The 26,036-nt window shown below is 42.8% G+C and overlaps 2 protein-coding genes across 7 annotated transcripts in view; one reads left to right on the forward strand and one right to left on the reverse strand.

Annotated features, from left to right (window-relative positions):
* Positions 1-8,671, reverse strand: part of LOC140726594 (protein ABHD13) — a 32,054-nt gene extending 23,383 nt beyond the window's left edge. For 2 of the 6 annotated variants that reach the window (XM_073043178.1, XM_073043174.1), the window contains exon 1: positions 8,628-8,668. The gene's annotated coding sequence lies outside the window, so the exon portion shown is untranslated. Of the gene's footprint in view, positions 1-1,351; positions 1,371-2,650; positions 2,684-8,627 lie in introns of those variants that run through there. The other 4 variants (XM_073043176.1, XM_073043182.1, XM_073043179.1 and 1 more) reach the window with 4 other exon arrangements.
* A 38-nt stretch (positions 8,672-8,709) lies between these two features.
* On the forward strand, positions 8,710-15,719 carry LOC140726597 (DNA ligase 4-like). Its single transcript, XM_073043184.1, has 2 exons — positions 8,710-9,008; positions 11,201-15,719. The coding sequence occupies exon 2, from the start codon at positions 11,232-11,234 to the stop codon at positions 13,968-13,970; it is 2,739 nt and encodes a 912-aa protein (XP_072899285.1). The 5' UTR covers positions 8,710-9,008; positions 11,201-11,231; the 3' UTR covers positions 13,971-15,719.
* Positions 15,720-26,036: the final 10,317 nt, after the last annotated feature.

The raw sequence follows: 26,036 nt of genomic DNA on the forward strand, positions 1-26,036 counted from the left end.
TACATCGGAAACACTGATCAGATAAAGTTGGATTTAATTTATTTATTTTTTGTGGTGTAATATATAATTGATGTAAAAAATTATATTGCACTAAGTTTCCAATTTGTGACAGGCCACACCAATGTAGAGGCCAAATCAGGAGCACTGTATACAACAGATTACTCAACAGTTTTGCACGAGAAATGTTGCCTCACCTGAAGGACTATTTAGGGCCCTGAACACAGGTGAGGGAGACTAGTGGGGAGGGACGAATGGATAAGGGAGTCACGAGGAAGCAATTCCTGTGGAAAATGGAGACTAGGGGAAGTAAAGATGTGTTTGGTGATAGGATCCCTCTGGAAGTGTCAGAAGTTAAAGAGAATGATGTGCTGGATGTGGAGGCTCATGGAGTGGTAGGTTAGGACAAGAGGATTTCTATCCTTGTTAAGGCACTGGGAAGGTGGGGTGTGCGCAGAAATGGAGGACACTTGAGGGCAGCATTAATGGTGGAGGAAAGGAAACACCATTCTTCAAATGAAGATTGATGTCCTGGAGACATCAGATGTCTCTTATGTCCCGGAAAGGAAAGCCTCCCGGAACAGATGTGGCATACACAAAGGAACTGAGAAAAAAGAACAGCATTTTTACAGAAGATGGGTGGGAAGAAGTATAGTCAAGATACCCATGGGAATCGGTAAAGTCAATTTATGGCTCCTGTAAAAATGCTTTTCCCTTTTCTCAGTTCCTTCATCTCCCTCGCACCTGTTCCCAGGATTAGGCTTTCCCAAACAGTCCTTTCAGACAACACATCACCTGTGAACTACTGGGGCCATCTATTGTATCTGGTGCTCCCGATGTGGCCTCCTCTATATTGGTGAGACCCACTGTAAACAGGGAGACTGCTTTGTCGAGCACCTGCACTTCATCCACAAAAAGTGGAATATCATGCTGGCCAACCATCTTAATTCAGATTCCCATTCTTGTTCCGATGTTTCAGTCCATGGCCTCTTGTGCCATGATGAGGATCAACACCTCATACTCCATCTGGGTTGCCTCCAAAGATGGCATGAACATCGACTTCTTACAGTAAAAAATGTCTTCCTTCCCCCTTCTGTTCCACTACTCTGGCCTCTCACCTCTTATCACTTCTCCCTGGTGCCCCCCTCCTTCCCTTTCTCCTATGGTCCATTCTCCGCTCATATCCAGCCTTACCTTTCCAACCCACCTGACCTCACCCATAACCTTCTAACTAGTCCTCCTTCCCCTGTCCCCCACCTTTTTACTCTGATGTTTTCCCCGTCCTTTCCAGTCCTGAAGAAAGATCTCGGCATGAAACTTCAACTGTTTATTTATTTCCATAACTTGACCTAACCTGCTGAGTTCCTCCAGCGTTCGTGTGTATTGCTTTGAATTTCCAGCATCTGCAGAATTTGTTGTGTTTATGATGTGCTAGCACAATTGCAAGGCAATAAATTTGATTAATTTTTAAAATATCACTCTAAAAATCAAAAAGTCACATTTGAACTAATCCCTGCCACCCTATCTCCATAACTTAAGATTCACATTGCAAACCAATACAAAGCTTTATTATTTGACCATTATTATATAACCTCTAGTTATGAAAGATACTTTCCAATCTCAATGTAACAAACAATACACCCACGCTTCAAACAGACATCTAATAACTCTATACAATATGCCAGCTCAAAAAGCTCTTGGATATTCAGGAAAAATATTGGAATGGACCTACTTATTAAAAACAGGCACTTATCAGAAAAATGTCACAAAAGGAGAGGAAAGAAACAAGTGGAAGAGGATCAGTTATCATCTAATCAAAAGACAGACACGGGTTCTATAGATGATCTACTGACTTACTACTGAGGTCTCTACTACTAGTGATAAACAAAATACACAGCTTAGACTGAACACTGAAGCTCAGCTCATACTACTAACTGCAATTTATGTATAATTAATGTGACAATGTTAATACTGAAATTATGTAACATTTCAGTGTTAATACACTAGTGATTTACAGTGGTCAAATGTACAAATTATCCAACCAAGGGATAGGGAATTAACAGGAGGCAATCCAGTATCTTTGCATCAACTTGCACACAGACCATAGCCCTCCATACCCTTCCCATCCATGTACCAATCCAAACTTCTCTTAAACATTGAACTCAAAACCTCATCCACCACTAGCGCTGGCAGCTCAGTCCACACTCTCTGCACCCTCTGAGTACCCTTAAACCACGACCTCTCATTGTAGTCTCACCCAACCTCAGTGGAAAAAGCCTGCGTATATTTACCCTATCTATACCCCTCATAATTTTGTAACCCACTATCAAACCTCCCCTCAGTATTCTACATTACATGGAATAAAGTTATCACCTATTCAATCTTTCATTATAACTCAGGTCTTCCATACCCAGCAACATCCGTACTCTTTCAATCTTATTTACATCTTTCCTGAGGTAGGTGACCAAAACTGCACACAGTATCCCAACTTAGTCCTCAATAACGTCTTACAAAACAACCCAATACTTTGATGAAGGTCAATATGCCACAAGCTTTCTTTACGACTATCTACTCTCTCGGTCAGTATGACGTTATGGGCATATAAAAGTTGTGGCTAAAAGGCCTTAGTTGGGATCTTAACATCAAAGGATACACTTTGTATCGATAGGGCAGGCAGGAAGGAAGGCATGGGCGGTGGTATGGATCTGTTGGTAAGAGATAGAATTATATCTTTAGAAAGAGGTGACATTGAATCAGAGAATGTTGACTCTTTGTGGGTGAAGTTAAGAAACTGCATGGGTAAAACAAAACATAAACACAAAATACTCAGCAGATGCTGGGGTCAAAGTAACACACTGGTGGAACTCAGCAGGTCGGGCAGCATCCGTGGAAATGAACAGTCAACATTTCCGGCTGAGACCGTCAAGACTGAAGAGGGAGGGGGCAGGGGCCCTATAAAGAAGGTGGGGGGAGGGTAGGAAGGAGAAGGCTGGTAGGTGCCAGGTGAAAAACCAGTAAGGGGAAAGATCAAGTGGTGGGGGAGGGGAAGCAGGTAGGGGATAGGCAGGAAAGGTGAAGAAGGAGTACAAGGGGAAAGAACCTCCGTTCCGTCCGCCACAACAGATAGGATCTCCCGGTTGCCACCCACTTCAACTCTGCTTCACATTTCCTTTCGGGTATGTCCATACATGGCCTTGTCTACTGCCATGATGAGGCCAAACTCAGGTTGGCGGAGCAAAACCTCATATCACCTCATCTGGGTAGTCTCCAGCCCCTTGGTATGAACATTGAATTCTCCAACTTCTGGTAATTCCCTCCCCCTCCCTCCCCCCATCCCAGTTTCATTCTGCCTCCTCCTCCAGCTGCCTATCACCTCCCTCATGGTTCCGCCTCCTTCTACTACACAGTGCTTTCCCCTTACATTCCTTCTTCACCTTTCCTGCCTGTCCCTTCCCCCACCCCTTGATCTTTTCCCTTACTGGTCTTTCACCTGGCACCTAGCAGCCTTCTCCTTCCCACCTTCTTTAGGGGGCCCCTGCCCCTTCCCTCTTCAGTCCTGACGAAGGGTCTCGGCCCGAAACATTGACTGTTCATTTCTATGGATACTGCCCAACCTGCTGAGTTCCTCTAGCATGTTGTGCATAAAACAAAACATGATGGGAATATATGATGGGAACATATAGGCCTCCAAACAGTAGCTGAGATGTGAGGTTAAGATTGCAAAGGGAGCGGGAAAAGGAATTTAATAAGGGTAATAACACAATTGTAATAGGGGACTTCAGTAAGCAAGGGGATTGGGAAAATTAGATTAGTGTCAGATCACAAGAGAGAGAATTTGTTGAATGCCTACAAGATGGCTTTTTAGAGCAGCTTGTTCTTGAGCCTACTCGGGGAAAGGCCATCTTAGACAGGGTGCTCTGTAATAACCCAGATCTTATGAGTGAGCTTAATGTAAAGGTACCCTTAGGAGATAGTGATCATAATATGATTGAATTCATACTGCAATCTGAGAGAGAGAAACATTAAGTCACATGTATCAGTATCGCAATAGATAAAGAGAATTACAGAGGCACAAAAAAGGTGCTTGCCCAGGTGGATTGGAGAAGGATACTGGCGGGGATGATGGCAGAGCAGAGATGGCTGAAATTTCAGCAAATAGTTCACAAGGCACAGGATAGATATGTCCCACAGAAGTAGTAGTACTCATATGGCAGGGGTATGCAACCATGGCTGACAAGGGAAGGTAAGGACTGCATAAAAACCAAGGAAAGGTCATATGAGGTAGCAAAAGTGAGTGAGAAGTTGGATGATTGGGAAGCTTCTAAAATCCAACAAAAAGGCAACTATAAGGGAAAGGATGAAACACGAGGACAAACTAGCCAATAATATAAAGCAGTTATTTTTCAGTTAAAAAAAGAGTAAAAGGGAGGTGAAAGTTGATATTGGACCACTGAAAAATGATGCTGGTGAGGGAGTAATGAGGGACAAAGAAATGGCAAATGATCTTAATGGGTACTTTGCATCTGTCTTCACTGTGGAAGACACTAGCAGTGTGCCAGAGGTCCGTGAGTGTCAGGGAGCAGGAGTGAGTGCTATTACAAAGGAAAATGTGCAAGGCAAACTGAAAGGTCTTAAGGTGGTTAAGTTACCTGGACCAAATCAACTACATCCCAGAGGATGAGAGAGGTTGCTGAAGAGATAACAGATACATTGGTCAAGATCTTTCCAGAATCACTTGATATTACTCCAGTCTTTAAGGGAGGAAGGCAAAAGAAAGGAAATTATAAACCAGTTAGTCTAACCTCAGTGCTTTGAAAAGTATTATTAAGGATGAGGTTGGGTACTTAGAGCCTAATGATAAAATAAGTCAGTCAGCATGGTTTCTGTGAAGGGAAAACTTGCCTGACAAATCTGTTGGGAGTTCTTCAAGGAAGTAACAAGCAGGGTGGACAAAGGAGAGGCAGTGGATGTCATTTATTTGGATTTTCAGAAGGCAATTGATAAGGTGCCACACGAGGTTGCTTCACAACATAAAGTCCTGCGGCATTACAGGAAAGATACTGGCATGGATGGAGGAATGGCTGACAGGCAGGAGGCAGCAAGTGGTTGGCTGCCAGTGACTGGTGGTGTTCCTCAGAGGACAGTATGTTTGTCAATGATTTAGATAATGGAACTAATGGCTTTGTGACAAAGTTTGCAGATGATACGAAGATAGGTGGAGGGGTAGGTAGTACTGAGGAAGCAATGTGATTGCAGCAGGTCTTAAAAGTAGCAGATGGAATACAATGTTGGGAAATGTATGAAAATACATTTTGGTAAAAGGAACAATAATGCCAACTATTATGTAAATGGGCAGAAGTTTCAAACATCAGAGGTGCAGAGGAACTTAAGAGAACTCCTGCAAGACTCCCAGGTTAATTTACAGGTTGAGCTTGTGGTAAAGAAGTAAAATTCAATGTTGGCATTTATTTCAAGGGGAATAGAATATAAAGGCAAAGAGATACTGCTGAACCTTTGAATACACTAGTCAGGCCGCACCTGAAGTAACGTCAACAGTTTTGGACCCCGTATCTCAGAAAGGATGTGTTGGCGTTGGAGAAAATCCAGAGGAGGTTCACAAGGATGATTTCAGGAATGATGGGGTTAACATATGAGGAGTGTTGAGTCAGTGTACTCATTGGAATTTAGAAGAATGTGGGGAGGATCTTATTGAAACCTACCGAATGTTGAAAGGGCTAGATAGGGTGGATGTGGAACAGATGTTTCCTCTTGTCAGGGTATCCAGAACTAGAGGCCACAGCCTCAAAATTGAGGGGTGACCTTTTAGACAGAGGTAAGGAGGAATTTTTGTAGCCAGAGAGTAGTGAATCTGTGGAATGATCTGCCAGAGACTCCAGTGGAGGCCAAGTCTGTGGGTATATTTAAGGTGGAAGTTGATAGTTTCCTTATTGGTCAGGACATCAAAGGATGTGGCAAGAAGGCAGGTGTATGGGGTTAAGTGAGATCTGGGATCAGCCATGAAGGACTGGCGGAGTAGACTTGACGGGCTGAATAGCCTAGTTCTGCTCCTATGTCTTATGGTCTTACCCACGATGCTACTTTCAATGAATTATGGACCTCTATTCCCAGACCCTTTTGTCCTACCCCATTCAGTGCCTTACCGTTCACTGCGCAAGATCTAGCTTGGTTGCTCCTCTCAAAGTGCAATACCTCACACCTGTCTGCATTAAATTCCATCTGCCATTTTTCAGTCCATTTTTCCAGCTGGTCCAGATTCCATTGCAAACTCTGATTGTCTTCCTCGTTGTCCACTGCATCCCCAATTTTGGTGTAATCTGCAAATTTGCTGATCCACATTGTCATCTATATCAACGATCTGGACAATAAACAACAACGGACCCAGGACCGACCCCCGCAACACTCTACTAACCACAGACCTCCAGTCAGAGAGGCAACCATCTGCTATCACTTTCTTCCACAAAGCCAATGTCTTTTTCAATTTACTACCTCATCTTGAATACTGAGCGACTGAGCCTTCTTGACCAATCTCTCATGTGCGACCTCATTAAATGCCATGCTGAAGTCCAGGTCAACATAATCCACTGCCTTGCCTTCATTAACTTTCCTGGTAACTTCCTCAAAAAACTGTAAGATTGGTCAGACACGCCTACCACACACAAAGCCATGTCGCCTATTCCTACTCAGTCCCTCTCTATCTCAATACACATACCTGGCCTCTTAGAATACCTTCCAATAACTTTCCCACTGACGTCAGGCACACCAGTCTATAATTTCCTGGTTTATGTTCACAGCCTTCCTTAAACAGCAGAACAACAATAGCTATTCCAAGCCTGCGGTACCTCACCTGTCACTAAGGATTTCTGCACGTGGCTCTCACAGGATCCTTGTAACTCAAGCAATGTCATGAACTTATTTGTTTTTAAGCATGAAATGCATTGGAGATGGTCAGCACATTAATTAGTATTTGTAGAAGGGAACTGAACTGGTAAAGTGAGAAAAACAAGTGATCAGATTTAAATGCAGACACGGAGACGTAGGTTGGATTGGACAAGGTTTCTCTTGTCCTATGCTGCTCGTATGCAATGAAAGGCAACTAACTGGAACTGTTCTTCTGGTCTTCGATCAGGATGTTAACTGTGTTTATCTTTTTACATATTAAAGATCATTTAAGTGATTCCAGTATTTTTCATTTTTTTTGATAAAGGTTTCCAGCACATTCAGTAGTTTCATTTTCATCAAGTGTAAATATTCAATTTCTTGTAACATTGTACAATTACCACTACAGATAAACTTGGATTTGTTTTTAATAGCATAATTATCAAACAGTAGGCATCTTAGATCTTGAAGAATATACAAGACTCAATGAGAAGACAAATTATCCAGAGACCTAAAACAAAGGCAAATGTCTAAATGCACCTCGCCAACCTCACCTACTGCATTCAGTGCTCTGCATAGAGAAGAGGCCACATTTATTTATTTATTCAGAATATCATGGAGACCAAATGTGGAGTAAGTGTATGTGTTACTCTGTTCTCATTGCCCATGCCAACCTCCTGGCTCATGCCATTGCAACTCCACACCAACCCATCTGTGCTCAGCATTCTCCACTCCAAGGTGAGGCCAAACACAAACCAGAATAACAGCCAAATGGTACAAACATTGAATTTGCAGTCTCAGGTAGCTCACACCCCTTGTGTTCCATTCTCTCTCACAATGCACACAAGCTCTCCTTCCTTCCATTTGCCTATCACTCACACACGAATGCTGAGTCACATATCCTCTCACAACTTGTTCCATCAACCCAGTATTCCAAACTTATCACCTTTTAACCTGCCTCTATGCCGCATTTCCGATTCCCAACTCCATCTGACCCTTTTACCTCTTCTCTTCTTTCGTCACTCACCAGCAGCTGTCCGTCACCATTTACCCGTCCTCCCCAGCTCACCCAACGCCTGCCAGTGCCTATTTACCTCTTCACACCATTTAGCTGCACTCTGTACTCCCAGCCCTTGTGCAGAATTTCACTACGAACATCGAATTTTCGTTTCCACAGATGCTGCTTAACATACCGAGTTCTTTCAACTGTTATTTTTAACTCCAAACTCTGATTTACCAGAAAAAGTAGTCTACTTATTTACACTCTCTTATCTCATAAGTGTTGTCCGATAGGTATCTTCATAAATAGTTTATATTAAATACCAAAATCTGACGAATTCACAGAACATGCCATTTTTCAATTACAGCAAAAGATAGTAAATATGCAGCCTTAAATCTAAAATCTAACACAACCATCCACAATTTTGCAGCCTTTCCCCTTTATTTTAGCATGCATTTAAGTGTTTATACTGTGCACATACAAACATCCGCAAATACCTATTTCCGACAGGGGACCTGAACCTGAGTGTGACTGTCTGTGACCGCGGTAAGAAGCGGAGGAGCCTCGCCAACCGCACGGCCTCGGCCGTCTCCAACCTCATCTTGCCGCAGTCCCAGGCCGCCTGGATGAAGGGAGGGGGCTGGGGGAGAAGCAGTAAATCGCCAACATGTGCGTTGCCCTCACACATAAAATGACCAACAGACATCGGCGCCCAAAGTCCTCAAACACTCACCGTCTCCATCTTTGCGGGCGAAGTGAAATGCCGGACGTGACGACAGCAATGTCGCTGCCACAGCATCCGGTCTTCCACAATGCAACGCGACGTTTACGGAAGAGGTCAAAGTGAGACAACCCTGATCTCCAGTTTGTAATTCCTGCTCCTGACAAGTCGAGTTGTACGCTTCCCAATCCTTACTTTACTTTTTGTAAACCGTTTGAACTACTTGTTTGCTCCTTGCTTCCCGCTTGCAGTCTGAGAGTCCGTTCTTTTTTAATCTGCTGTACCGTCTTGACTACAGTTTTGAAGAGTGAACTTCGAGACGAAATCACTGTTAGATTGCTAACACTGGAAGGGAACATGTATTAACTATTTTTTGGTGGGCAGCTTTTTTAGGTAAGTCTAGTACAAAATCCGTTCAGCGTATTTTATTGTCTCGCCGTTCCTTTATTGTTGCTGGGTCAACATCATTAGATTCCCTCCCTAACAGCACTGTGAGTGTATCTACACCTCTGAGACAGCAGCGGTTCAAGAAGGCAGCTCATCACCCCTTCACAAGGGCAACTAGGGGTGGGCAATAAATGCTGGCTTAGCTGGCGACACCCACATCTCGTAAATGAATATTTTTTTTAAAAATGCACTAACATTCAAGGATTATTTTAAACCATTTTACCTCAGCAAAATTCCATTAGTCCATTAAGCCAGTCGAGTGGTACTCAACGTCAAAACACCCATTTGTTCTCGCCATATGTATTCAAGGTACTGGTTAGTGACAGCAGCAATGCAATAATATTGCGTGTTGTGTGAAAATATTTTGAGATCTTTATTTAAAACGTGTGTTCTTCATTCAGTAGTACTTATGCATAAAATCATCTTTTAAATCTTGTCAGTAATTAATATTTGCTTTTATTTCTTTCAAGATGTATAGCGTCACCACAACCCAAACAATAATCAATAACTAATTTCCTACCTGAAGACTTCAGCCTCTGAGTTCACAAAATCAAACAATCATGGCTGATCATCTACCCTAAGGGTTCCCAATCTGGAGTTCATGGATCCCTCAGATAACGGTAAAGCTGGTTGGCATAAAACAGATTGGGAACCCCCGTGCTATCCCAAAACTATATTCCTGCTCTCTCCTGAGCTCCTTTAAGGCCTTTTGTGTCTTGAATCCTCAAGCATATTCATCATTTTGTCCTTCACTATTTTCTGTGCTCCAGAAGTCACCTTATGACAGTTCCTGTATCCAACAATCCTTTGTACTAGACCACCCTCTCTATCTTGTCCTCTTTCCTAACCCTCCACCATTCAGATGAGTGAAAGAATTCCTTTTCACTCCACTAGTCAGTACATCCAACAAACAATTCTTCGTTATTTATGGCAATATTGCTGCCCCTCTCATCTTACCCTCAGCCCACTTGCTGGGAGGGAATCTCCCCTTGTGGCTCTTGAGTTCAATCATCACTTCCAATTCATCCTAACCCATCCTCAGGCACTTTCCCTCATCACCATTAAAGGTGAACACCTACCTGTCCCTCGGTTCCACCATACGGTCCTTCCAAATGAGGTTAAGATTAACACGCACCTCTTTGAATCTAGTTTACTGCATTCGCTGCTCCCAATGTGGCCTCCTCCACATTGGTGAAGCCAAGCATAGACAAGTCAAATGTTTTGCAGAGCACAGTAGTCTCCAAGCTACTGGTTGCATGTCATTTCAATTCTCCATTCCCTCTGACCTCTCTGACCTTGGTCTTCTCAATTGCTATGGAAAGTTGGAAGAACACCTCTTTCCACTACAGCTGAATGGTATGCACACATACATAACTTTAATTTGAGGTAATTTGCACCTTGTGTTCTGTCACTGTCACACTGACTCACACACACTCATGAACCTGGATTTTTTCTATCTTTGGTCACTTTTCCTCTCTCCTCACATCCCTCATGGCTCAACCTGTCCATTGTTAAACACCTCCCTCCCACCCCATCCCAAGATAGTTACATTTATCATCTATGAGCCTCTGTCCAGCCCTCTCTCATGTATCTATATACTGGGAAGCTTTCTTCTTCCCTCTTGAAAGGTGATTAAGGGGAAAAAAGAAGTAGGGAGGAGGGAATATATTCTAAATTGTACCATCTGAAAGTAACGTCAGAAATACTCGAAGGTGCAGTCTGTGCAGCTATTCCATCAGGGCTGGAAGCAGGAAAAGCTCACGGTACTGATAACTCAGCATCGTTGTCTGCATGTCCAAATGTCATGCATTGCATCAAATTGATTATTTTACCAGTAGCATTATTTATAGAAAATCGGTATAAAGTTTTGCTGAAGTCCTTGGTTATACCATTGATAGATTTAGAAACCACATCTAGTGGTAAAAGGATGTATCTGCAATGTGACTCATGGGTATTTTCCCAGCATTTGTTGTCTGGGTCATGAATTTATGATGTTCAAATAGGGAGTCCATGACAGCAGGAAACTGAATATACTGTAAATGAATTTAAAACCAGAGTGTTAAATCAGATTTTTCTGTGTTTTTTCACTTTGTCTTAAAAGCAAAATGATTATCAACTATTATGTTCTGAATTTTCAGATTACACATCTTTGAGTGCAATAATTTGATCATGTCTGCAGCATCTGTGTCGCGCAGTTCACCAGTAAAAACTGTGGCTTCTGAAGTTCCCTTCAGTGATCTCTGTTCAACTTTGGAAAAAATACAGAAAACTAAATCCAGACCGGAAAAAAACAAGTATTTCAAAGACTTTCTGGATTCATGGAGAGAATTTCATAATGCTCTTCATAAGAATGATTTAGACACCACTGATTCTTTTTACCCAGCACTGCGCCTGATACTTCCTCAACTGGAGAGGGAGAGGATGGCATATGGCATTAAAGAAACAATGCTCGCAAAACTTTACATTGAAGTTCTTGGTTTGCCAAAAGAGGGAAAAGATGCTCTGAAACTCTTGAACTATCGAGCTCCATCAACCTCATATGGAGAGGCAGGTGATTTTGCTGTGATTGCGTATTTTGTTCTGAAACAGAGGTGTCCAAATAAAGGCACGTTGACTGTTTGTGGGGTAAATGAGCATTTGGACTCCATTGCACTTAATAACGCTGTCAAGAGAAAAGATTTAGTCAAAAAGAGCCTGTTGCAGTTAATCTGTCAGAGTTCTGCATTGGAACAAAAGTGGCTTATTCGTATGATCCTGAAAGACATGAAGTTAGGCATCAGTCAACAAACTATACTTCAGTTATTCCATCCAGATGCTGTAGAGCTTCATAGCGTGACAACAGATTTGGAAAAAGTTTGCAGACAGCTCCATGATCCCAGTGTATCTCTCAGTGATGTCTCCATAATGTTGTTTTCTGCTTTTAAGCCAATGCTTGCTGGTGTTGCTAATATGAAAAACATTGAAAAGTTAATGCACAATCAGAGTTTTTACCTAGAAACTAAATTAGATGGGGAGCGTATGCAGCTTCACAAAGATGGAGATATTTACAAATGTTTTTCACGTAATAGCTATGATTACAGCCAACAGTTCGGTGCTTCACCATTACAAGGATCTCTCACACCATTTATTCATAATGCCTTCAAGAGCACAGTGCAAAATTGCATCCTTGATGGAGAAATGATGGCTTACAACCCTGTTACAAAAACCTTTATGCAGAAAGGAAACAAATTTGATATCAAAAGAATGGTGGAGGATTCAGAATTACAAACTTGTTTCTGTGTATTTGATGTGCTAATGGTAAATAATCAGAAAATGGCAAATGAAACTCTCAGGAAAAGACATGAAATCCTTCAGACTATCTTCACAGAAGTGCCAGGGCATTTTCAGGTTGTGGAAAAAACAGAAATAAAAACAAAAAAAGATGTTGCTGATGCCTTGAATGATGCCATAGATAAACGGGAAGAAGGAATCATGATAAAGGATCCTTTATCTGTTTATAAACCAGACAAACGTGGTGAAGGCTGGTTGAAAATTAAACCAGAATATGTTGATGGATTGATGGATGAGCTTGACATCTTGATTGTTGGAGGTTACTTTGGTAAAGGTCATCGGGGTGGAATGGTGTCCCATTTTCTGTGTGCTGTTGCAGAAGTTCCTTCAACTGGTGAGAAGCCGGCAGTCTTTCACTCAGTTTGCCGTGTAGGCTCTGGATATACAATGAAGGAACTGTACGACCTGGGGCTGAAACTAGCTAATCACTGGAAACCTTACCATAAAAAAGATCCTCCTGAAAATATTCTGTGTGGTACTGAAAAACCAGAGGTCTACATTGAGCCCTGCAATTCGGTCGTTCTGCAAGTTAAGGCAGCTGAAATTGTAAACAGTGATGCGTATAAAACAGGTTGTACATTGCGTTTTCCACGAATTGAGAAGATCAGAGATGATAAACACTGGTATGAGTGCATGACCTTGCATGATCTGAGTCAACTGCATAAAAAAGCATCAGGGAAACTTGCATCCAAACATGTAGACCTAAATGATGATGAGCCAGAGAAGAAGAAGCGTAAAGTTTTGACAAAAGCCAAAAAATTGATTGGTATCGCAGAACAGTTTAAGGCCCAAGATCTAACCAATATCAGCAAAGTTTCGAATATTTTTGAAAATGTTGAATTTTGTGTCTTAAATGGCCTTGACCATTATCCTAAAGCTGATCTGGAAAAGGGAATAGCTGAATGTGGAGGATTAGTTGTACAGAATCCTGGACCTGATACTTACTGCATCATTGTGGGCACTGTCAATATCCGTGTTAAAAACCTTGTCACTGCTAATGAGCATGATATTGTGAAAGCTGAGTGGTTGGTTGATTGTTTGCAAAAGAAACATTTTGTACCCTGGCAACCTCAGTATATGATTCATATGTCACCTTCAACAGAAGAACATTTTGCTCAAGAATATGATAGCTATGGTGACAGCTATTATGCTGATGTTGATAAAATCCAGCTGCAAGAAGTTTTCGAAAGAATGAATAAACCAGTAAAGGAATTGCCCTTCTCATCTATTGCTGACCTGGAGCATCAGTACTTCTGGGACAAATCACCTCTAAGTATGTTCAGATGCTGCATAATTTATATTGACTTCTACAGCAGAATTGGTGACAACAGTACACGGATACGCAACACAAGTTTAGATCTGAGGGTCTTGGAGCTGCGTTTTCATGGCGCGAAGTGTGTCACGAGACTGCAAGAAGGTGTCTCCCATGTCATTATTGGTCTTGATAAACAACGTCTCTCAGCACTGAAATTGCTCAGGAGAACATTTAAAAGGAAATTTAAAATTGTGATGGAATCATGGGTATCTGATTCACTGAAAGCTGGGTGTATGAAAGATGAAAAAGATTACTTACTTTAGAAGACTGCTAAAAATCATTGAAAAATTAGTAAGAATGGTCAATTCTTGGAGGGCAATGTAGAGCTGTGCAGTCATTAAGTTCACCAGCTGCAAAGTGATGTCTGAATCTCTGTTATATAAATGAATATTTTTCTCCTAGATCATTGTCTTTAATTCCAGGTAAAGATTATTAACAGTCCTTATTTACAAAACTGAGGTTTTTCATGCAGAAATAAAACTATAATGCACACCACAATATGAAACTATGCAATTAAACAACTGTTGTGCTGGTTGTTTCATCTTAATGTGTTTAATTAAAACCAACTCTTTGAATTTTCTATTTTTAAACTAAAGCATTAGAAATGTTAGCCTCAAGGAAGATCAGCATGGGAGTGCAATAGCAAAGAGTACTTTTATTATATGTGTGATGTTCTCTGAGAGAACAGGTAATGCAACATTTTTTTAAAGCAGAATCATAACATGCCAGCTGTTGAGCTGTTGGTGTATGAGCCATACCTGTTTGACTACTGAAAAAGGAAGTATGTACTATTTTACCACGTAAACACCTTTAACTAAGTTTTTGTCAACATCTAAAATAATGACTGTCCTTGGTATTGGAATTGACATTTAATTAACTGAGAAGTTGTTTTACACTGGTAATAACATCCCAAGCTGATGATGAACTAAACATATCATTGTAGACAAAATGTAACAAATGTTTGTTAAGGTAAATAAACCAAGCAAAGGCTGTAAGGTAATAAGATCATAGCTTTGAAAATAATTCCAAAAGAAAGCAGATAGTAAGAAACTGGAGGAGAGGGTGTTTACATAAAACACTTCATTCTAGTTGAAGTCATTTTAGTGTAATATCATGAAAGGAAATTCACAAATATGTTAGCTTTTATTATACCAACAGTTATTCCAAATGCTCTGTTTTGATTCAACATTTTCTGAAACAATCAGTGTCCAACAAGATGCTGGACTGAGCCAAAGGAAACATGGATCAGATTATCTACCATGTAACAGGCAAGTCTCATCTTCTGTTTATCCCTCAGCCAATTACCTGCTCAGATACCTTATCATTGCTACCTCCTGTGGCAACTCATTGCAGAAACCAACTTTGAAAAATTTGCCCCTCAGGTTGCCTTAAACCCCCCTCCCCGCCTTAAGTCCATACCCTCTGTTTTAGACATCCAAACCATGGGACACAGATAGAACATAGAATAGTAGTGCACTGGACAGGTTATTCTGTCCTCTATATTGTGCTTATCTTGATGCCAATTTATATTAAATCATCTACATCCCCCTATTCCCTTAATATTCATGTTTTTAATCAAAATCCTCTTAAACTCCCCCAGATTCTGTGATTTCACTAGAACCCCGGAAACCCATTTCAGGCAAATACCAATCTTCGTTTTTAAACCTGCTCCCCCCAGCTTAAAACATAAACTTTGGTGTTTGAAATTACCATGTGGAAACAATTCCTACTCTATCCAATTTATGCTTATAATTTTAAAAAACCTGTATCGGGTCTCATCTTAGCTTTGAATGTGCTAGGGAGAACAGCCTAAGTTTGTCCAATCTTTCCTTATAGCGCTTACCTTCTAATACTGGTGACCTGCACCTTCACAGTCCCCACATCCTTCCTGCATGCAGTACTCCACAAGTGTTCAAGCACATCCTCTAACTGTGTTGGTCTTGGGCTCAAACATTACAATTTGCTGTATGATGGGATATGCATGTGACAAATAAAGCTTTTTTTTAAGTATAGTCTGATTAAAGTTTTGTATATTGTATCTGCAGCATGATTTCCTTACTCTTATTTTCAACAATGAAGACTAGCATGCCATATGCATTCTTTACTACCTAATCCTCTTCCATAGCCACTTTCAGACAACTAGGGACTTGGAGCCCAACATCATTCTGTACTAAAATGCTACTTAGGGGTCTACCTTTAACTAAGTACTTTCTACTGCCATTTGACCTCTCTGCGTGCAAGATTAAACCCCATCTTCCACTTCTCTACCAATATCTGTAACTGATCTGGATCCTACTGTATTCTTTACACTGTCCAGAACTCCTCCAGTCTTGGTCTCATCTACTCAACTGCATTCTCATCCATGTGATTGATATACATCACACAACAGATGTCCCACTATCAATCCTAGTGGAGTACCACTGATCACAGACTTCCAGTGAGAATAACAGCCTTCCAACCCTTTTCCCTGTCTTCTGAATCCAAACTTGTAATTGATTCTTAATCCCATTCGGCTTTACCTTCTGAATGAACTTACCATGAGGGACATTATCAATGCCTTACTGAAGTCCATGTAGCTAACATCTACTGCCTTACCCTCATTAAGCTCCTTTGTCATAAAAAAACTCGGATCAGATTTGTTAGACAGATGATGACTTTCCTTTCAATTCACGCCTGCTAAACCAGGCAACATCCTTGTAAATCTTCACCCTTTCTAGCTTTTCATATCATTCCAGAAGTGGGATCAGAATTGCACACAATATTCTCAATAGACAATAGGTGCAGGAGTAGGCCATTTGGCCCTTTGAGCCAGCACCGCCATTCAATATGATCGTGGCTGACCATCCACAATCAGTACCCCGTTCCTACCTTCTCCCCATATCACCTGACTGAAATATTGTACAACTAACATGACATTGTGCTGAATACCTTGGCTAATGAAGGAAGGCATGCTGTATGCCTACTTTCACTACCTTTGTTGCCATTTTCAGGGAACTATTCTTGTCCTTTTATTCAATAATATTCCCTGGGGCCTTGCCATTCACTGTGTATGCTCTGAGCTGGCTGGTTTAGCTTCCCAAAATGCTAAATTCCATTGTGCACTTTCCAATTTCATCAGTATCATGCTATAACCTTAACCTTTTGTACTGTCCACTCCCCCTTTTCTTTCTTCCATGGCCTTCTGTCCTCTCCTATTCAATTCCTCCTTCTCTAGCCCTGTATCTCTTTCACCAATCAACCTCCCAGCTCTTTACTTCATCCTTCCCCCTCCCGGTATCACCTATCACCTTGTGTTTCTCTCTCCCCTCCCCCAGCTTTTAAATCTACTCTTTGTCTTTTTTATTCCAGTCTTGGCAAAGGGTCTTGACTCAAAACACAGAGTGTGTGAACAGCTGATGCAGTTGCTGGCAGTCTCATCAGTCACTAATGTCTCAGTACTGAGCAGCTGCATGGCTTCCCCTGACCTGCACAACTCAGTGGCCATGGAGTGATCCATTGGATTCAAGCTTGTTGCCTAGCACAGCGATGTACAGCAGTACAAAGGCTGGATTTCTGCAGGGATTCCAGCACAGCAGGGCTGTCTTTAATGATCTGTTTTAGTACCCATTCTCTTTGCACTCTTATGGGAATAGCCTGGGTACTAAGTGTGGTAGATGGAGAACTTTGGTTTTCTGTTACAGGTTAGTTGGAGCTACACTCTCCTAAGCCTGGTCTGCCTCTGTTTGCCAACTAGACTCTCTCAAACCCACCAAACATCTGGTCTTCTCGATTGGGCAAATCTCTCTGAAGTATGAGTGGTGTCTAGATCACCTCACTGCACTGCACCTCAAGGCCCCTGGGGATTTTATTTGTTTCCTCTCATTCTTACAAATTGAAGTTGACCTTGTATTTTGTCATTTTTCCACCCAGCACTCAGCCACCCTCAATTTTGTGGTCTTCACATAATTCTGGCTATCCTCTTTAGAGAGACAATCACTCTCACCCGTGTTCACAGCAGAGTCTCTAAAGCCAATTTTCAACAAGCATGGATGCTATAGACTGCATGGCTTCCTTTTGTGTCATTGATTGTCTATGGACTGGAAGAACACACAGGTAGGGTCTAACATGGGTATTTGGGATAGGTGTAAGTAGACATTATGGTCAATATAGATGAGGAAGGCCAAAAGGGTCCATTTCTGCCCTCTGTCCCTCGATGTTTCTGGAATGGGTGTTCACAGTCTGCTCTGACGTTCATTACATGAATAGTTTCCTTCTGCAATTGCATGAGTTTAAATCAAAACTAGTTATTTTGACATAGGCAGGAAGAGTTTAATGTTCTGAAACTATAACCATTTAACAATTACAGCACAGAAAAAGGCCATCTCGGCCCTTCTAGTCCGTGCCGAACACTTACTCTCACCTAGTCCCACTGACCTGCACTCAGCCCATAACACTCCATTCCTTTCCTGTCCATATACCTATCTAATTTTACTTTAAATGACAATATCAAACCTGCCTCTACCACTTCTACTGGAAGCTCATTCTACACAGCTACCACTTTCTGAGAAAAGAAATTCCCTCTTGTGTTACCCCTAAACTTTTGCCCCCTAACTCTCAACTCATTTCCTCTTGTTTGAATCTCCCCTACTCCCAATGGAAAAAGCCTATCCACGTCAACTCTGTCTATCCCCCTCATAATTTTAAATACCTCTATCAAGTCCCCCCTCAACCTTCTACGCTCCAAAGAATAAAGACCTAACTTGTTCAACCTTTCCCTGTAACTTAGGTGCTGAAACCCAGGTAACATTTTAGTAAATAATCTCTGTACTCTCTCTATTTTGTTGACATCTTTCCTATAATTCGGTGACCAGAACTGTACACAATACTCCAAATTCAGCCTTACCAATGCCTTGTACAATTTTAACATTACATCCCAACTCCTATACTCAATGCTCTGATTTATAAAGACCAGCATACCAAAAGTTTTCTTCACCACCCTATCCACATGAGAGTCCACCTTCAGGGGACTATGCACCATTATTCCTAGATCACTCTGTTCTACTGCATTCCTCAATGCCCTACCATTTACCATGCATGTCCTATTTGGATTATTCCTACCAAAATGTAGCAACTCACACTTATCAGCATTAAACTCCATCTGCCATTGTTCAACCCACTCTTCTAACTGTCCAAAATCTCTCCACAATCTTTGAAAGCCTATTTCATTATCCACAACGCCACCTATCTTCGTATTGTTACGTTTCTCAGTAACCGGGTAATTTCCCAGCAAAGATAGATGGGTCCGCTGAGCCTGGTGCTACTATTTTCAAACGTTTTTATTTATAAAGGGGCACAAACGTATGGTTAATACAAAACATCCAGATCATATACGTCGTCACAACTCAATCTAAAGCACAGGTATAGTAATAATCAATCAGAAATAAGCTCTATCGTTGTCTAGGGGTAATGTAGATATATATCGTTTGCTGGATATCTAAAAGTCTTTTAAATCACTGCAGTTCCACCAGCCGCCGTCGGTTGTGGTGTCGCGTTGGTGCACTTTTGTTAGAAAGAGAGAGAGAGAGAATGAAACATTTACCCGACAGGTTTTCCAACCTGTAGGAGGTAGTCGGAAGTCTCGTTGGGGAATGGACTCTCATCTGTGGCTTCCCCCGTAGCTAGGCCGTTCTTCTGTGGTGAGGTCGCCAATCCCAGGCAAGGAAAGGACGCACACGAACCCCACCACTGGCTGTCGCTCTCAAAACGCAGTCGCAGGAATTCTCGCGTATCTTCTGGTGTGTCTGGTGCCCCGCCTCGGCAGCCCACCTTTTATCTGGACTGGCAGGGTTGTAGATGTCCATCAGGGTGGGGGGCGAAGCAATCCTTCCCCCATCACCCACCTCACATTGCCCTGAGATTTTGCACGTAGGCCAGTTCCTTATCCCACAAAGGTGTCTCCCAAGACAATGGCTATGTCCGAGCTTTTTGTCTTGTTGAGCGACCAGCCCACTTTGCCCGAGGGCTTTACACGTGGTCTTCATGAGACAATAGTCAAAGAGTCGCTTTATTCTGCTTCCCGGGGGAACGTGGTTTTCAGCACGTCTCCCTCTCTCTCTTGGGTCATTTGACCCCCCCCCCTTGACTAGGGCTCTTGCGAATCTCACAAAGGAGGGGGCTGGGGTCATAACACCTCCCCTCTTAAAAGTTTTTTACCAGTGGTTAAAAACAAGTTGGTACAGAGTCTTATAGGATTTTTTTTTCTAACACAATACAAAGCTCCTCTCTTCACAGAGTACTACCGTTATACATTCAAGTCAGTATCTAAACAGGTAACAATTACAGTGTCCCTTCTTTAATATCTTAACATCGCGTACCGTACTAAAGTCTGGTAGCATCAAACTTCAGCTCAATAACCACCTATTTATTTATTTTCTTCAGCAACAAAACTAAGGAGGTGTGATCTTAGCTTAGGTGCATCTACAAAAGTTTATACAAATACTAATCGTTTCGGTCGTGTTATTTCACCGGCAGGTCTCCAAAGGGGTTGTCTTTATTAGTCACAGGCTTTGGCGCAAACCCGTACAACCGGCGTTGCTGTTTAAAAATGGCCTTTTCTATTAACCATCGCCTCTTTTCCGGAGAGTCTCCCCATGGGGAACTTGAGTAATTTGGCGAGGTACTCTCCCGCCTTTCCTTTCCACGAGGGTTATTCTCTTAACTCCGTGTCCCCAACCTAGACCATCATGGGAATTTCCACCCAATTCTTTAATGCTACACAGGTAGTTAACCCTTTTGTCAAGACTATGCAGGCTGATGTGTTTCAGTTCGAACCTTTTTCTCCGGCCGCATTTAAATTTTGGCTTCCTCACAGCACTTTCTTGAATAACAATAGCGTGTGAGGCACCCTTACATTCCAAATCAACCTGTAATCGATGCGCAGGCATCAATCTAGACTTTAACTTTTTTTCATTCGATTTGGGAACTACAGATTTACCGTTCTCCTCCACAACAACAGTTATCTCCCCATTCGTAAACTCCACATTAACTCTGAGCACCCCCTTCAGCACAACCATCTGGGAACTCACACTTCCCAAGGTTAACCCCTTCTTTCCTGAACCAAGTCTATCTGCTCCAAAAGGACGACCGTCTCGTCCAGCTGAGTCAAATACCTCAGACTTTTTCTGAGCTCCGTGACTAGGTTCAGGACTAAGTGCATCCCCATCTTGGACACACTCAAACGGGGCATTGGCCTCTTCCAGGCTTTCAATACCCATACCCTTTTCAAATTCTAAATTCCCCTGATCCTCCCAGTTACTCTCTGGGCAACTCACTTCCGGAGTAAACTCAACCCTGCGGGCTGAAACAACCCCATCTGCCAACCCATCAGACTTCTTCAAGGTAATGGCATCCTTTTCATCTAGGACTGCCCTTATTTCATTATCGGGAACACCTTTAGAATTTTCAACTTCTTCAAACAGTTCTACCAAACCAGACAGATCATCCATGTCCAACCCTGGACCTTTTAACAGCTTTATCTGTTTCTCATTTTTATTTCCTACCTCTAGGACCTTTTTCTTCGCTAAGGGAAGATCTACCTTCTCTCCCTTACCCCCTTTTACGTTACTATTCCTCGTTTTACCACCCTCGAAACCCTCGTGGCACAGGGTCGGTAAAGACGTCTGGGCCAAATCAAAACTGGCCAATTTTAAACTGCTCCCGTTCTCAGCTGCCGCTCTCGACAGGCTGTGAGTGTCCGCGCATGCGGGATAGCTCGGGGACTCTATGGGCGGGGCCTCAACACGCACTGGTTGGCGGGTCATAGTCATGGCTGACCAAACTTTTCCTCCTGCTAAATCGTTCCCAAGGAGGACGTCCACGTCAGTTCTCGGGAATTCTGATGGCACCCCCATTTCAACTGATCCATACACCAGCTCACAATCCAAAATGACCCTAAGTAAGGACACCATTTCTGTCCATTTTCCTATTCCTCTCAGGGCTACCTCGCCCGTCGGAGGTCCGAATTGTAATACATTACAGCTAATTAATGATAGCTCCGCCCCCGTGTCTCTCCAAATCCGTACGGGAATTGGTGGGTCCCCCTTCCTCACAGACACGGTTCCGTGTGACATATAAATCTCCGACCCCTCGCGCTCTCTGCTCCCCTGGGACCCTCTTGCCGATTTTCTGATTACCACTGCACACCCGATAGGGATCGCTGCTTTCCCTCTCTCTGGCTCCTTTCTCGGAGCAAAGCATTTAGATGCAATATGACCCACCTTTCCACAATTAAAACAGGTCACGCCAGGACCTCTCCTGCCGTCTTGCCTCTCCTCCTCAATTTTACCACTAGCTCCCAACGGGATCTCCGCCTCAGCCGGCGGACTTTCTCTACCGTTCCCACGGTCTCTCTGGTAACTTTTTGGCAAGGAAAACTTTGTCTTGTGGGTTAGGGCATATTCATCTGCGAACCTAGCAATTTCTGAGATGGACTGATTCGTCCTCTCATTCAAATACATCTGGATCTCTTCCGGAACACAACCTTTAAATTCCTCAATCAAAAATAACTCCCTGATACGCCCATAATTCTCGGCCACCTTTTCCGCGGTGCACCAACGGTCCAAGAGCACACCCCTTCTCATGGGCTAGCTCGGTATACGTTTGATTCCACCCTTTCCTTAAATTTCGGAACCTTTGTCTATACACCTCAGGTACTAACTCGTAACCTCAGAGAATGGCCTCCTTTACTTGATCATAATTCCCTTCCCCTTCTGGGGGCAACGCGGCATATGCCCGCTGTGCTTTCCCTCGTAACACACTTTGTAACAACGCCACCCACTGCTCTCTGGGTCACTTCTGATTCACTGCCACCTTTTCAAAAAGCAAGAAATAACTATCAACATCCGTCTCCTCGAACAGGGGGACCAACCTCAACGCCCGACTAACATCAAATCCCTCCTCTCTCTCTTGCCCTTGAGCTCTTCGCTCTTGCTTTCGCCTGTCCAGCTCCAATTCATGGCTCCTTTGTTTCTCTTTCTCTTCTGCTTCTGCTTCTAGCTGCTTTAGCTGGAGCTCATGACCCCGTTTCATCTCTAATTCCTTTACTTTGAACACCTGCTCCCTTTCCTCAGCCTTTTCCTTTGCAGCTGCTTCTAGCTGCTTTACTTTAAGATCATGGTCCAACCTTACTTTCTCCAACTCTACCTGATCTGTCCCACTCGCTAATCTCTTTTCGGGGATATTTTCCAAATCCTCAGCTGCAAACACCTCCTTTTCAATGTAATACTGATTTATGACCCCTCGCACTTCCTGCTTTTTCATTGATGACCTCACCTCTGCGAGGCCTAACCCCTTTGCCAGATTTACCAAGTCTGATTTGGCAGCTGTCCCTAGCACCTCTACAGTCGGATTTCTCATAAATTCACCCACATCCATCTTTACTGGTTTCCTGTCTGGTTACCTGCGTAACCAGATTTAAGTTTGGACTTACAGCCCGATTCACTGACCCTCCACTTTGGTTTCAAATCCGGGACGAGCAACCCACTTGTTACGTTCCCCAGTAACCGGGTAATTTTCCAGCAAAGATAGATGGATCCACCGAAGCCTGATGCTACTATTTTCAAATGTTTTTATTTATAAAGGGGCACAAACGTATGGTTAATACAAAACATTCAGATCATATACGTCGTCACAACTCAATCTAAAGCACAGGTATAGTAATAATCAATCAGAAATAAGCTCTATTGTTGTCTAGGGGTAATGTAGATATATATCGTTTGCTGGATATCTAAAAGTCTTTTAGATCACTGCAGTTCCACCAGCCGCCGTCGGTTGTGGTGTCACGTTGGTGCACTTTTGTTAGAAAGAGAGAGAGAGAATGAAACATTTACCCGACAGGTTTTCCAACCTGTAGGAGGTAGTCGGAAGTCTCATTGGGGAATGGACTCTCATCTGTGGCTTCCCCTGTAGCTAGGCCGTTCTTCCGTGGTGAGGTCGCCAATCCCAGGCAAGGAAAGGACGCACACGAACCCCACCACCGGCTGTCGCTCTCAAAACGCGGTCGCAGGAATTCTCGCGTATCTTCTGGTGCGTCTGGTGCCCCGCCTCGGCAGCCCACCTTTTATCTGGACTGGCAGGGTTGTAGATGTCCATCAGGGTGGGGGGCGAAGCAATCCTTCCCCCATCACCCACCTCACATTGCCCTGAGATTTTGCACGTAGGCCAGTTCCTTATCCCACAAAGGTGTCTCCCAAGACAATGGCTATGTCCAAGCTTTTTGTCTTGTTGAGCGACCAGCCCACTTTGCCCGAGGGCTTTACACGTGGTCTTCATGAGACAATAGTCAAAGAGTCGCTTTATTCTGCTTCCCGGGGGAACGTGGTCTTCAGCACGTCTCCCTCTCTCTCTTGGGTCATTTGACCCCCCCTTGACTAGGGCTCTTGCGAATCTCACAAAGGAGGGGGCTGGGGTCATAACAGTATCATCTGCATACTTACTAATCCAATTTACCACCCCATCATCCAGATCATTAATGTATATGACAAACAACATTGGACCCAGTACAGATCCCTGAGGCACACCACTAGTCACCGGCCTCCAACCTGACAAACAGTTATCCACCACTACTCTGGCATCTCCCATCCAGCCACTGTTGAATCCATTTTACTACTTCCATATTAATACCTAATGATTGAACCTTCCTAACTAAACTTCTGTGTGGAACCTTGTCAAAGGCCTTACTGAAGTCCATATAGACAACATCCACTGCTTTACCCTCGTCAACTTTCCTAGTAACCTCTTCAAAAAATTCAATAAGATTTGTCAAACATGACCTTCCACGCACAAATCCATGTTGACTGTTCCTAATCAGACCCTGTCTATCCAGATAATTACATATACCATCTCTAAGAATACTTTCCATTAATTTACCCACCTCTGACGTCAAACTGACAGGCCTATAATTGCTAGGTTTACTCTTAGAACCCTTTTAAAACAATGGAACAACATGAGCAATACACCAATCCTCTGGCACCATCCCTGTTTCTAATGACATTTTAAATACTTCTGTCAGAGCCCCTGCTATTTCTACACTAATTTCCCTCAAGGTCTTTGGGAATATCCTATCAGGACTTGGAGATTTATCCACTTTTATATTTCTTAAAAGTGCCAGTACTTCCTCCTCTTTAATCATCATAGTTTCCATAACTTCCCTACTTCTTTCCCTTGCCTTACACAATTCAATATCCTTCTCCTTAGTGAAACCCAATTTCCCTCGGGATCAATAAAGTACGTCTGTCTGTCTGTCAATACTGAAGAAAAGAATACTGGGTGTATAAACTTCATGAGAAAGAAATGAAAAGTGATTGGTTGGTTAGCAACAGCAGAATATAATCCCAGCAATCATCTAGGAACTTTGTCTGGAGATTGGATAAACAGCTGGCTCCCATGCCACAAAGAAGTGCTGGTACAGCATTCCCATAGATCCAGTGATCTGGGTTTGACTGTGTTCCCTTGCTCTGCTGTGGTCTCTCTGTGACTGCATGGAATTATGAAAAATGAAAACAAATAGGCTTCATACTTTTGGCAGGAAATGGCCCACTGGTTTCCACTGAATTGGCTTGTAATAAGATCATAAGATGTAGGAACAGGAGATGGCACAAAACCTCTTTCAATATTGACTGACTTGTACTGTTGCCAGTACTCCAGACACATAGTTGACACAGCAGTGAAGAGTTCATTACTATATTTAAGGATTTGTTCCCTACTTGCACTTCAGAATCATATTCAAAGTGAAATTGCTTCACATTTCTAAATGCCCTCTCCTTTTGGATGTTCTGTCAGATAGTAAATCCAGGATATCATTAGTTTCACCTGAATTCCACTGACTAAGCAATCCCAGAATACCCTTTAGGGGGACAGATAGGTAATTCTGTGGATGCAAAAAAGAAACACAGATGGTAGTTTGCCACCCAGATGCCAGGACCTGCAATGTTTCTGAACACGTCCACAATATCCTGAAAAGGGAGGGTGAGCGGCCAAACGTTGTGGTACATATTGGTATCAATGACATAGGTAGAAAAAGGGAGGAGACCCTGAAAGCAGAATACAGGGAGTTAGGCAGGAAGCTGAGAAGCAGGACCTCAAGGGTAGTAATCTTGGCATTGCTGTCTGTGCCATACAACAGTGAGGATAGGAATAGAATGAGGTGGCAGATAAATGTGTGGCTGATGAATTGGAGCAGGTGACGGATTCAAATTTCTGGATAATTGGGACCTCTGTGGCAAGTGGGACCTGTAGAAAAGGGATGGGCTGCATTTGAATCGGAGGGGGGCCAAAATTCTTGCGGGCAGGTT

This window comes from Hemitrygon akajei, chromosome 4 (assembly GCF_048418815.1).
Source record: "Hemitrygon akajei chromosome 4, sHemAka1.3, whole genome shotgun sequence".
NCBI classification, from domain to species: Eukaryota; Metazoa; Chordata; class Chondrichthyes; order Myliobatiformes; family Dasyatidae; genus Hemitrygon; species Hemitrygon akajei.

What these genes read in the sequence shown, in the direction of transcription:
- LOC140726597 (XM_073043184.1), top strand. Translation starts at nt 11,232, where the DNA reads ATGTCTGCAGCATCTGTGTCGCGCAGTTCACCAGTAAAAACTGTGGCT.